Here is a 13,265-nt window from a genome sequence, read left to right as displayed (position 1 = left end):
GATGCCTTTCGCCCCCCTCCCACCCTCAAATTTCCTCCTTTTATTCCACATTCAAATCCTCTTCTTCCTCATCCATCCATCCCTCTTTACCTTCGTCTTCCTCTCCCACCCCTCGTCCCCCCATCGCCTCGCCAGCTGCAGTGCAGAGATCTCCGCCGAGGCCCCAGTCAAGCTGTCAGGTGACCGGGACGGAGGCTGTGACATCACCGCCCCCTCTCCCGACTGTCAGCCTCTCGCCGTTGCCATGGCAACGCCGACAACGGCCTGCAGAGCCGAGGCTGGCGACGAGGCGCCTGCAGGAGAAGCAGCAGGAGAAAGGGAAGAGGCTGGAGAATGCGTAAGGACCTTTCATTTTGTTGTTGTTGCTGTTGTTGTGTTATCTGCTTTTGAGATGTTATTTGCGTGCATCTCCCACATCTGCCGCTCGCCGACGTCGTTCTGCAGCAAAAAAAAAAAAAAAAAAAGCAGAAGCTCTCTCAGATCTATTGGTATTCAGGGATGGCTGGGACGAGCAAGGAGACTGCGACACACGCGCACACATATGCACATTTCTCCTGGATCTTTTTTATGCAGAGGTATTTCGTCTCAGACAAGAGTAAGCGTGCAGCGCTCCGTCCTCCAGCTGCAGCTGCGGCTCGCGGTCTCAGGAAGGAATAAAAGGCAGGATTAGGACGCCCCTCCGGCGCCGGGGTTGCTACCGACAAGTCGCCTCTTCGTCCCTTTTGGCCGCGGCTAGCATCGAGCCCCTCGCCGCATCTGCAGATCGGAAGGATTCCCCCGTCTCGCTTCTCCCATGCTGCGTGTCTGGAGGTAGTTTTATTAGCGAACAGATGTCGAGGCACGTTTTTCTCTCAATTTCCATCTCAGATTTCTGCAGCTTAGCTTGCCCCTGCGTTCCCAAAGCAATGGCTGCTGTTTGATCGCTCGGTGGAATATTAATTATTCTTCTTCGTCTTTACCTGATCACAGCTAGCTCTGTCTGTACCGCAGCTCTCTGATGTGAAAGACCTGGGTGCCCCTTTCCTGTCACGTTCAGCAGGTAGCTGTCAGAGCTGTAGATGTGAAGCCAGTGTCATCCATCCACCCATTCCTGAGATAAGCAGGGCTGAACTTTGCTCCTCGGGTCGTCTCTTGATTGTGCTTTGTTTTGGGAATTCCTCTCATCACCTAAAGAAAAGCCCAGGAGACTCTCACTCAGCGACTGTTTTCTTTTTTTATCTTTAAGGCAGTTTGATTTCAAATAGTGATAAGAGCATTGTTTTATGTGTGCTTACAGTCTTTGCCAGACAGTTCATTTTGCGTCTGGGAATGAAATTTGGATTCCTGTCACTCCTGCCAGCCGGGATCAGAGGGATAAGTTAGAGCTGTTATGTAACGCCACCATCACAGCAAAACGTGGTGACGCCGCAGAGGAAGACTCTCTCCACAGACAAATATATATTCATTGCACACAGCGATACGATTCAAACATCCATTTCCGTCAGCGTTGGCGACGTTGCGGAGCAGCTAATGGAAACCCAAAATGCAATTTCTCACAAAATGAGAATATTCAGCCTGAACACTTGAATGTGGCATTATTGATCTACGCCATCATGGGGGAAGACTGCTGACCTCACCGTCGTCCAGCAGACAGCTTATTTCAGAAATGGCTGGGCCTTCGCAGAGCTCTGCACCCAAACATAATAAGGGAAACTTTAGCTGAAGGAAAAGTGAGGTTGACAAATGGTAAAGGTCTTGTACTTGAATAGAGCTTTAACTAGTGCAGAGGAATCCAAAGTACTTTACACTACGTTCGGTCATTCTCTGAGTCACACACACATTCAGCTACTACTGTGACCCACAGCTGCCCTGGGGCAAAAGCAAAAGAGATGCAAGAGGGATAACTGCAGTCTTGAGAGAATTGTGAAGCAATGCCTGTTTGGGACTTATCAGCATCTCAACTAGACCAAAAGCTGATCGCCTGAATAAATAATTCATGCAAATGAAGCCCTGACCAAACGTTGAGTGGATAACTGTAATGAATCTGTGCAGTAAGAGTCACTTTTTTGAATTGAATGACTGAAAAACACCAAGTTTCTGGTTGTATTGCATATATATTAGGATGTTCCTGAATGCACACAAGAACTACTGCTCCATTTCACCTGTTGCCGAAGAGATGTGACCATCCCATTGATCCTCGTGTCCTTTCCATGAAGCAGCACGTGGGCCTGGGTTGCAGGCGCTCCAGTTCGGACGCAGCCTACGAGCAGGCGGAGACGGTGAGGGCGCAGCGTGAGTGCCGCCTCCGGCCCCACTACAGCGATCCCATGCCGGCGGACGCCTCCAAACGCAAACAGCTGGAAATGAAGATCGCCGCTGCTGCCCGGATCCATAGCCACCGCCGAGATAGGGACAGGGACAGAGACAGAGACAGTGGTAAGTAAAGACCAAATGGAGCGATGAGGTTGTTAGGTCTCAGGGAGTTGTGGGTGAGGGTAAAAGTAGGTTGGGCTAAGGGATGAAGAATGATGGGACTAGCTATGAAGGAGGCAACAAGCGAAAATGGAGATTGGGTTGAGGACATAAGTGGTAATGAGGGATTAAGGCAGTAAAGCTTAGATATGAAGAAGGTAGATGTGCCAGGATGATGGGTGAAAGAGGTATGCATGAGGGCTAAAGGGGTAGTGAAGAAGGAGTTTGGGATGAGGTTGAGATAAGGGATGAATGTTGATGTAGGTCAGAAGAAGGAATCATGGAAGAGGGCTGAATGAGACTGAGATGAAGAATGAGGGTTTGAGGAGGTTGGGGTAAAAGATGAGGGTTGAACGAGTAAGGGATAAGGAGTGAGAGTTGACTGGAGTTGGCATAAGAGATGAGGAATTATGGTTGAAGGAGTAAAGGATGAGGATTTGAGGCTTAAGGACTAAGGATTCAAAGGGGTTGGTGTAAGAGATGAGGGTTGAAGGAGGCTGAGGTAAGAAATTAGAGATATAATATCCAGCTTGTCAGTTTTAGTTGATTTTGAAGACAGTAGATGGCGTAATCAGGACTATATCTTTATTAGGAATCTTTTTTAATAGCTACAATTTTAATTGACAAACTTCAATGTCTTTACTGACGTCAAAAATGTAGTTATTTACCCGCCGGGGGTGCGAAGGCTCAGTTTGCGTAACACTGATTATATTTAGAGCATTCCTGGCTTTTTCTTCGATTGTACGATGCGTAAATGTCACAGACAGAGAGTAATCGATGGCGACTGTCAGACACTAGAGTTGTGGCCTGCTTTCTTTCTTTTTTTTCAATGGTTATGTAAGAATTTCCAGGCAGTGTGTGCTGTCATGATACTGCGTCCTGTTTTTATGTCAGCCCTCATGAATTCCCACTGTCTGCCCTTGACGTCAGTTACATCATCGAGGGTTCACTGACTTTCAGAGTCGATTTATCTTTGGTGTAGAAACAACCCACTGCCACTTCCAAAACCACGGCTCGGTCTTTTATTTGAGCTGGCTGTGTGACGTTCTGCGTCCCCGTTTCACCCCTCGTCTCGTTCGGGGAAGCTGTATTCCTCGGTTACTGCCAACTTCTGATTTGTCTTAGCGTCTCTTAAGGAATTCAGTGCTTACTCATCCGAATATTTCGACTTTTCCATCCGGTCGCTCACCTCCCCCCCGCCCCTGTACATTTACTGTTCCTCTCCATCAATCGAAGCTCTTAGCCACAGAATGTTCGAATCCCAGTCAATATGGCACACCGGATGTTGAGATGACCTTGAAATAGAAAATCAAGAGTACATTTATTTTCTTGGCAGTAAAAAATATCACTCTTTCATTTTTGTTTGTTTGCCAAAGCAAGCTTACAGGAGATATTTAAGAACTTAGACTCCTTCAGTCTGTCGATACGTGTCGATGCACAATGGTATTGACTTTTTTTATCCATATGGCCAAAGGTTAAGTTTCCACTGGAGGGCTGAGGATCTACCTGTTATAGAAATATATCTGTAATAGTTTTTTCGTCTGGACACTACTGTCTGAATGTAATCTGAGTCTATTATGCTAGCAGGAGTCAGCACTATGATATTACCAGATAGTTAACTTAAAAATATCGTTCCTAAAGAGTACTGTAATTTCTTCCTTCCAGCACCAGCAGCAATCCGCGGCCACTCTGAGCCGCCGGGCGAGGAGCGCCAGGCGGTTCTGGGCGTGACCCGCTGCGGGCAGCACCGCTGGAGCACCATCAGCAGCCTGAGCTCAGACAGCGGCGTGGTGGGCCTGAGCGACGAGCGGGACGAAGAGGACCGCGAGCCACGGCGCTACCGCAGAACCAGGGGGGCAGAGGTGGAGCGGGTGGACAGCGGCATCGGCCCGGGCCTGTCCCGCACCTGGAAGAGGCCGTCCGCCTCTCTGAGGGCGTGGGAATCCCAGAGGCCCTGCCCCGACTGCGGACAGAGGGACGGCGTCTCCAAAGAGCGGGGGGAGCGCATGTGCGAGCGCTGCTCCAAGCTGCGGACCGAGCGCAAGGAGGCCATCCTGGAGTTCCTGAACACCGAGTCGAGCTACGGCGAGGACCTGCGGATCATCAAGGAGGAGTTCTACTGCCCCATGCAGAGCGCCGGGCTGCTGACGGCCGAGCAACTAGCCGTGGTGTTCGGCAACGTTCAGGAGCTCATAGACGTCAACGACCGATTCACCGAACACCTGCAGGACAGCATCGATCAGGCCTTTGACCAGGTGACCTTCTCATCTTTTATGAACACGCAAACGACGTCCACAACTTCATCGCACCGACCCTTCGCAACCACAAGCAAAAATCTTAATATGCAAATGTACATCGGTGCAGTTTTATTGTGACGCCTCAACTGTTTCAACCAAAACAACCCTGGCGCTGTTAGATGGAACTTCACTCAGGTTTTTCTCCTGTATCTCCAGCTCCGGGTTTGCAACACTTTGTTCACTTTTACCCCTTTTAATTCTGGCAACTTCAGTGATTCCCTGCAAGCTGTTGTTTTTGTTGATTTACAACTCTTCTGTAGTTTCCACTATCTATATAGACCTTTTTGGGAACTTGTTTGTCAGTTGTAGATATCACCTACTTTAATTGAATAATATTAAATTCAGTGGATCTCCAGAGGAGAAAAGGAAAAGTAAGGAGAGAAGACAAAGTTTGTAGCATCAAACCTTCCATACAGGGAAAAGACACAGCTAAACATAGAACCACTAGCCCAGGTGTACTTTCAGCAACAAAAAAACTCAAGGTGTACAGAGAGTGGGAATCTTTAGGCACTTAAAGATTTCATTCCAGAAGGCTTTGATGGGAATATAAATTGGTTATAGTCGCAATATGTTGTGCAAAGGCCTCTTGATGGTTCCAAATCCTTCGAATTATGTTTTTCTCCTTTCGGTGTTGCGGGTGAAGGATTTGGTTATGTTCGTCATGAACTAGCCACACTTACGTCCACCTGCTGGTCAGGCTCTGGGTGTCTGGATGACTTAGAGTCTGCGACAGCAGTGGCTTTTCATTTGAATTGCGTGTGCGTGGTTTGTTTCCAGGGTGACGACGACCTGCTGACCGTATACATTGGAGAAATCTTCCTGGAGTTCGTCAACATGCTCCCTGCCTTCCAGACCTACTGCCTACAGCAGTCCACCTCGGTCAACATGCTCAACGCTCTGGAGAAAGAGAAAGAACTGCTCAGGTACTTAACGACGACCCATAGCCGTTCTCCCTGCTGGGCTGTACGATGGAAAAGCTGCTCTGGGAGCTTTCTCCTGTTTCTGCCACAGCTGCTCTGTGTAATTATTAATGGATAGGACAGTGAGTTATCACTTATTCAGAGGAAGGTCTATTTTGAGAGCTAAGCGGCAATGATTCATGTTTTCAGACAGAACCGCATCTCTGGCTCTTCTATAACACCCATTAATAAAGTTTTAATTTTCCCAAGACATGCGATGGCTGTACAAACCCCCCCCCACCCCCTCTTTCTCGTTTCAGAATATTCCTGGATGTTTCCCAGAACGACAACACCGCATTGCGTCGCATGAACTTGCGCTCTTTCCTCATGGCGCCGCTCCAGCGCGTCACTAAGTACCCGCTTTTGTTGAGCCGCATCATTAAGGTCACTCCTGAATGCCACCCGGACTACGCGCGCCTCCGGGAGGCCAAGAGTCGAGTGGAGTCCCATCTGGAGCACATCAACATGAAGACCAAGCAGGAGGGTAATGGCGTCACATGGTCCCTGCGCTCGTTCCGCCGCGACAGCCGCAAGAACCGGGAGGTCATCAACATCGAGATGCGAGAGGTGTCGATGAAGACCGTGGGTTGGGCGAGAGAAAACACCCGGTTCGTTATGGAGGGACCTCTCCAGCTGTCCCAGCCGGCAGACGGCCAGTGGCTGAAAAAGGGCAGCAAGGCCCTCAAGTTCCAAAACGTGCAGAGTCTACTGATGGTGAGGACACAGAAGGGCGGCGACTCCCCAGGGCAGGCCACCGACGTCGGACGGCAGGGGGAAGGCATGGGGGAGAGCGTTCGAGACGGAGTGTTGGTCTTAATCAAGGACAAGAGCAGTGGGAAGTTTGCGGTGCTGAGAGAGCCGATCCGCCTCGCAAACTGTGTGGTGTCGTCAGATCCGGACTGCGAGGACACCTTCGAGGTCCTCGACATCCGGCGGGAGTCGTTTGTTTTCCGTGCCTCGGACAAATCCCGCACCCAGCAGTGGTTCCATCAGATGAAGAGGTACGCCCGAGACTTGGGCACCTGGAGGAAAAGGCGCAACGCTCTGCCAAACATCATGATCAACGCCAACCAGACGCGTTCCTGAGGCTAGCCTCCACCACATCGTTGTTCCACTGTAAATAACCCAAAGTCTCTCAACTCCAGAAACCCGATTGCGACATCTCCTGAATAACACCTCCGTTCTGACATTTTAGATTTCAGTAAACAATCACACAATCTGTCTCACATTGTGTGTGAGAAAACCAAGCACTTTTTTTTCCTATGAAGCAGTAAGTGCGCCATATAATTGTATGTAGATTTAATTTTGAAGCTGTTACAAAAAAAAAAAGAGAGAAAAATACCAGTTTTTTTGAACGACCAAAAAATACTTGGGCTGTTCTTGAAAGCCTTGATTGTAAAGACTGTTGAGTACCTAAAGGTGTGTTTGACGAATAGCATGACTGAACATGACTGGCTGCAAAAAGAAAAAAAACAAACTGTTATGTCATTTTTATACGAGACAGTGAGGACTGCAGACATTTTTGGTAAGAGACGGTAAAGATTTCTTTGGGTTTTTCTTGTTTTTCTTTTTGTTTTTCAGTGGTTTACGTTTTGTTGTCACTGCCCTTTTATCTTTGTGTGTTGCCCTCTACTGTCTGTAGGCGGCATAACAACTTTCACTGCCAGAGATGCAGTTGAGCAGAGCCTCTCCATCGGGCTGAGAACAGACCTTTAACATATCTGTCTATCAATGGGATTTCACGGAACAGCAATAATCTCAGCCAGTTTCACAAAGTAGCTACTTTATATGCAGTTAATTCCCACTCAATCTGCAGTCGGTCCTTCTGTTTTATGTTACTAGGCAGGTTCACCGAGCCTCTGACATCTGTGTAAGGCGGTTTGATGATTGACGCATCGCTTCGTTATTGCGGCTCCAAGAAAGCCTCTGTTTTCTTCTTTAAAACCGAAATCATCCTGTTGTCATGAAATCAATTTTTAAAAATTGTGTTTTGTGGATAGCGTACACCACTAGTCAGAGATGCACCAAGAAATTCAGGGTGCCGATCTGAATTAGTTCATTTTGAACTCGCTGAATCTCAAAAATCCAATGTTTTTATCTGTCACTTGAATGCACCACACCTCAGTGCTGCTGGCATAAATACACTTCATCTGTTTTCAGGATCTGAGGCGTTCAAAATTTAGTGATAGGGGGAAAAGTCTATTTAATAAGAATACATTTATTTCTATGATATTGTGAGACAATTGTATGATTCATTCAGGCCCTGAGAGAGCAAGACTTTCGTCAGATAACAGGAAGGTTGAGCATTTTACCACAAAGTTGCTTTGTGTAATGTGATGGAATACGCAGGATTTAAAAATGTTGGCTGCCTTTTAGAAATTCAAGAATCTGTTTATTTTTGTACTGCTAGCCATGCTAATCACAAATACAAGATGCTGAAAATTGTTCAAATTGTCGACTCCGTGAGTTTTATGTCATTTTAAAATCGTATACTCCTGCTTTTCTGTGACTTCTCTGTCACACATGGCGTGGCAGTTCCCCCTGCCCAAATATAGGATGGATAATAAAATATATTGAATTCTGTTCTTTGAGAAATTTAATTTGTGTAAAATGGCTAAAGGCATTTCAAAGCTTTACAAATGCTGGGGATTGTATGTCGGCCACAAAACGGTGCATCTCTGGTACTAGTTGGCCTCGTTGTGTCAAGGGCAGAGTTTTTCATCCATGTACTCAGTGCATCGGCAGCTGCGTTGGTTGAAACTATAATAGGTGCTTTCATTTGTTTTTGTCACTAAATAATTCAAATATTTTCCTCAGCTGTTTTAAAAAGTTCATGGAGAAAGAATTGCACTCTTAGATCCTGAAAACCAAAGTCCTTAAGTATTGCAGTCTTACACTTTACAAAATTATGATTGTAGATAGGAATAAAGAAAAAGTCACAATTTACCATTTCGTTTTCAAGAAGTGACCCATCTCGGTTAGTCGGATCATGTCTAATTGTCTCATTGTTGTAAAAGGTAAGCATTCTCTACAAAGGCTGAAAAACTCTGCTCACCTGACGACCCCAAGGCTGGGAGAGAGCGTCCCGATCATGTCACCATGACAGGTTATTAACTGTGTACTGAGACCAGCAATGAGCTGTTGTGCCTTTCTACTTTATTACTGTTAGACGAAGACTGACAAATTCGCAATCTTGCCGCAGTAGCATTGATCTCCACCGAACAGACGAGCCTGCCCTCCGTCTGCACTCACAGGCAATATAATTATTCCTCTTACAGTGAACTGCCTTCTTTTTTTAGTGTTTTTAACCAGTGTGTTTTTACTTCTGAAGGCTTTAGTTTGAAGCACTTTATATTTAAGTGAAAGATTTTACTCTCCAGTGTAACTGCTGGTGAAATGTGTTCCTTCATTGGCTAAGATACTGGGTTGACTGGGCACATCGAGACAAAGCCGGTCACGCCGATAATTTAAGACTATTGCTGTTATGTTTACTATGAAGTAGCATCAAGAAGAACATATCACTGTGTTTTGGAGGGCAGAGCTGCTCGACTCCACACTAAGGCTCATTTGCTGTTGGGAGGACAAAAAAAAAAATCTCAAAGAAAACACCTGTATATGGTTTATTTACTTTCCCCTTTTGATTTGAAACATCTTATGTATTATTTCTCTAGTGTAATATATTGTGAATTATATTAAAAAAAGATTTTAAACACTTTTTTCTTGTTTTTTTTTTAACCTCTGAGGAGAAACGCATAAAATGTTGTAACACTTTGAAGCACAGGATGAGAAACTTTTTCTTTTCATAGAAAACAATCTTGTTCCACTACAGACAATAAAAAAATGAACCTTTATTTTAAAACAACAACAAAACAAACATAAGCCATGTAAGACAATTTTTCCCCACTTCATCCCAACACCAAACAGAAATGGCTAAACAGTCAACTGGCACAGTTTCAAAAAGGTTCGTAAATACATGTCATTTAATGAATCACAGTTTGTTCTTATTTTACGGTGAAGTGCAACACTGTCGTTTCTTTGGCTTTTCACTCCTTGAGTCTCATAAAAAGTACAAACCAACAATCAGAATTTGAACAAAAAAATTCTGACAAGAAAGTTGACCGTCTTAGTGGACCCTAAGATTTAAACTTGTAACTTTTGAACCTTACGGAGACTCCATCTGATTAAATCACCTATTGAACAGCATTTTTTTTTATTTTACAAATTTAACATTTTGACAAGCGAAATAGAACAGAAAAAAAAAAAAGATTGAAACACTCAAACAATATCTCTGACAGTCTTCCCAAACAGGGTCATGCTGCAAATCCAAATGAACGGTGAAATACAATGATGCTGTAACACAGGAACACGTTTCCAAAACTTGCAACAAACATAACCTTTAATCTTAAACTTCTGAATGGAGAACGCCGAGATCCTCTTACTGCCTCTGCTGCCTTTCTGACAGACTGACATCCTTCTGAACCACCGCTCCCGCATGCATTTGCACAAATACATGCTGAAACACTCGCACGCATACACAGACACACCGTCGCGCTGCTGGGGACCTCGGGCAGATCCCCGGATCTCTGACTTTCCAGATCTCCAAGTCTCCAACCCAACCTGCGGCAATCATGCAGAAGGTCCCGCAGCAGGAAGCAGCTGCCAACACACCCCCGCCCTCCTTCCTGCTCCAACAGCAAACCAACGACGCTCCTCGTTCTACTTGTCTCCGCCGGACTCGGGCTCCTTCGCCAGGCCGCGGATGGACAGGTCGTAGACCACCTCTTCGATCTTCTTCACGTCGTACTTCAGGCCGTCGTAGCGCTTCCTCAGCGGGTCGTTCTTCAGGTTGAGCAGGCGGAAGCCCGAGTCCAGCTCGTTGATGAAGTTCGAGATGCGGAGCGGCCGGCTGTAGTCTCCCGCTGTGACGCTGTTCACCGCCAACCGCGACTGCAGGAGCAAAACAAGTTCAATATGAAGCTACTGAGTTTCAAAACCTGCCTACAAACACTGGGATAAATAGGACAAAGTAAATACAGAAATTTGATCTTATGAAAATTATCTGCAAAGTATACAACTGTTAGATTATTATTATTTACCTGATGTCTCCAACAACTATGTACTTCCCATTACAAGAATTATAGAGCTAGTTTATAGACAGACTTGGTTCACCTCAGAGGGCTTATAAATCCCTGAAATGAGTTCCGGTATACTAGGTCTTAAAGCTACAGCTCACAATATAAATCTCCATCTTATAAAAATCACATGTGAGCTGAAGACATTGCTACTGTTACTTTTCTTGGGTGGCCATTGTTTTATGCACGTATGCATCATCATCACCATCACTATTTGGCAACTTTCAGCTGCCTTGTGCTCAATTTATTCTTTACACATTTCTTGACTTTGATCATTTAACTCAATGCAACTACTGCGACTCACAAGTCTGTAGTTGTGAGTCGAAATTGACAAAACACTGTGGACGTTAGCAGCACACCACTCACCAGTTCACTGGCCATTATCAGCACTCCTGCCAGGAAATCTTCAACATCCAGGTGAAAGCCCTTCTCTCGCACAACTTCAACTGCCAGAGAGATGGGGGAGGAGGGGGAGAGTTAGGCGGACCTTCTCGCTTATAAAAACGTGGCTCTAGAAGAGAACAAGGCGCCTACTTCCAAGTATCTGAGCCACCTCCTCACGCGTGACGAGGGCTTCACTTTCCAGGTAGACGACAAAGGCCGCCAAGAAGACCAAACGCTGCAGGACAAACCGCCAGTGTTCATGGAACCTGGACAGACGAATGAAATTAAAATGTTATGGGTTCACAGGTATACAGGTGGAAACAAAGGAAGGTTCTAAATATCATTAAAAAAACAAAAAAAACAAAAAAACAAATGTAAGACTACATCTTATAAACACTACCTGTGCAAGAGATGAAAAGCAAAAACCTTTAGAAATTTCTTGCGGTGTATGTTTAATTTTTTTTTAAAAACCTACACAATGAAATGCTTTTTTCCCTAATTATATGTATTGTGTCCAAAGTGAATCCTACCTGTAATACTGCTCAGCAGGAAATTTGGTTTTGAGCTCAGCCATGTGCGTCCTGACGGTGCAGAACAACTCCCGTGCCCTGGCACATTTACTGGGAACTTAAAAGGGAGAAAAAAATGGCTTTAAGACATTCAACATAGTTTTCAACAAGAAACTAGCATGGCATTGCACATTTTCTCCAAAACTCACTCTCTTTGAACCCAGACGGCTGGTGAACACTTTGAAGCACCGTAAGGATTTCCCTGGCTGTCTGCTCCAAATTCTGGACCACCTTACGAATATCCTGTGACAAATAAATTGTAAAGATGGACACAAGTACAGCAGCGTCAAACGAAGAAAATAAATATATACGAATTAATATAAACCAATAAGAAACACAGAAGAGAGTAGTTTTAAAGTGACGTAGTGGTGAACGCTACATTTCTGTTGTATTCAGTTGCAGAGAGACAGCCAATTCGGGGAAACAGGTTAGCTTAGCAGCTAACGGTGTGGGGGCGCTAATGTTGATAGCAGCTTCGGTCATACCTCTCTGACGTCCTGGTCGGCGCTCAAGAAGCCCTGGATGTAGCTGAACATTTCAGTCACAGACATGTTCGGATCCTTGAGGAATTACCAGATAAAAAACAAAAAGCGCCAAAGGAAAAAATAAAAATCAGCAGCTAGCCGCTAATAAGTCCCAGCATCAACGTGCAGTGCAAGCCCACCGTCAGGTCTGCTTAAGTCAGCGCGTGGAGATGACGTCACCCCGCGTTTTCTGTATAAAAAATAATAATAAAATACGAAACTTGACTGCAGCTGTTGAGGTTGGACTAGTTAACTCAATGAAGGTACATTTTCTTTAACAATGAAACCGAGTTTAAGTGTTAAAAAAAAACTACAACTACTATTACTAATGATGATGATCAGATTTCATGTATGGAATTCGATCAGTTTTATACATAAATTCGGTGTTGTATGTGAAGTGTCCTTAGCCTTAACGAGATTTATTGTAAATGCTCTGATGTACTGAAATGTCAAATAGATTTTACACAAATTGTAATTTTGGTAGGACAGTTTACACATTTACTGAATTTTAATGTAATCACCAGCCTTCTGCCTCTCTTTTTTAAACCTTAGCAAACACATCCTGTTGGAAAGATTTGTCAATTTTCGGAAGTAGTTTAATATACTATTTTTGAACCCCAGAAATTAGATTACTCCTCTTTTACCTGCTTGGGTTTGGTGTCATGGAAAAACATGTTGCATTACCTCATTCCCTCTGTTGATGGAGCCACAGCAGAACAATTACACACGCTGCCTTCAAGTACCGCTAAAAAAAAAAAAAAAAAAGAGTCACCAAGAGCTAAACAGATTTTTTTATCACTGCCGATCATGAAATGAAATGTTCCTTATTATAACGATGTTGTGATGAATCAACATTCAGTTCAGTGGATTAAAAATAATAAAATAAAATACAAAAATGTATCTTAAGAAAAAAAGTAAAACAAAATATAAATCAAAATAATCTTGATAT

The 13,265-nt window shown here is 44.7% G+C and overlaps 2 protein-coding genes and 1 long non-coding RNA gene across 8 annotated transcripts in view; 1 reads left to right on the top strand and 2 right to left on the bottom strand.

Moving 5' to 3' along the window:
• The window catches only part of arhgef49 (Rho guanine nucleotide exchange factor 49), a 63,280-nt gene extending 53,722 nt beyond the window's left edge, over positions 1-9,558 (top strand). For 5 of the 6 annotated variants that reach the window (XM_007547263.2, XM_007547261.2, XM_016669037.1 and 2 more), the window contains 5 exons: positions 136-337; positions 2,196-2,415; positions 4,117-4,706; positions 5,526-5,671; positions 5,968-9,558. In XM_007547263.2, coding sequence (XP_007547325.1) covers positions 136-337; positions 2,196-2,415; positions 4,117-4,706; positions 5,526-5,671; positions 5,968-6,793 — 1,984 coding nt within the window. In that variant the 3' untranslated portion in view covers positions 6,794-9,558. The remainder of the gene's footprint in view (positions 1-135; positions 338-2,195; positions 2,416-4,116; positions 4,707-5,525; positions 5,672-5,967) is intronic. The other variant, XM_016669039.1, reaches the window with a different exon arrangement.
• LOC107835715 (uncharacterized) lies at positions 850-2,030 on the bottom strand. The gene is made up of 2 exons (XR_001661525.1): positions 1,275-2,030; positions 850-1,167 (listed from the first exon to the last, which is right to left on the bottom strand). It is a non-coding gene; the product is annotated as an uncharacterized LOC107835715 (long non-coding RNA).
• On the bottom strand, positions 9,536-12,486 carry tsn (translin). Its single transcript, XM_007547264.2, has 6 exons — positions 12,278-12,486; positions 11,942-12,035; positions 11,754-11,850; positions 11,374-11,489; positions 11,206-11,285; positions 9,536-10,654 (listed from the first exon to the last, which is right to left on the bottom strand). Exons 1-6 carry the CDS (start codon positions 12,341-12,343, stop codon positions 10,424-10,426), a joined length of 684 nt encoding a protein of 227 aa, XP_007547326.1. The 5' UTR covers positions 12,344-12,486; the 3' UTR covers positions 9,536-10,423.
• Between the last annotated feature and the right edge of the window lie 779 nt (positions 12,487-13,265).

Source organism: Poecilia formosa, unplaced genomic scaffold, assembly GCF_000485575.1.
Source record: "Poecilia formosa unplaced genomic scaffold, Poecilia_formosa-5.1.2 Scaffold19, whole genome shotgun sequence".
NCBI lineage: Eukaryota > Metazoa > Chordata > Actinopteri > Cyprinodontiformes > Poeciliidae > Poecilia > Poecilia formosa.
Note: the sequence above shows the minus strand (reverse complement) of the source record. Positions and strands in the feature narration are given on the sequence as shown.

Excerpts from the sequence above, each read along its gene's own strand:
- tsn (XM_007547264.2), bottom strand. The coding sequence starts at position 12,343 with ATGTCTGTGACTGAAATGTTCAGCTACATCCAGGGCTTCTTGAGCGCC. Across the intron at positions 11,851-11,941 it reads GCCGTCTGGGTTCAAAGAGA|TTCCCAGTAAATGTGCCAGG; the intron begins GTGAGTTTTGGA and ends CTCCCTTTTAAG. Across the intron at positions 11,490-11,753 it reads CCTGCTGAGCAGTATTACAG|GTTCCATGAACACTGGCGGT; the intron begins GTAGGATTCACT and ends TCGTCTGTCCAG.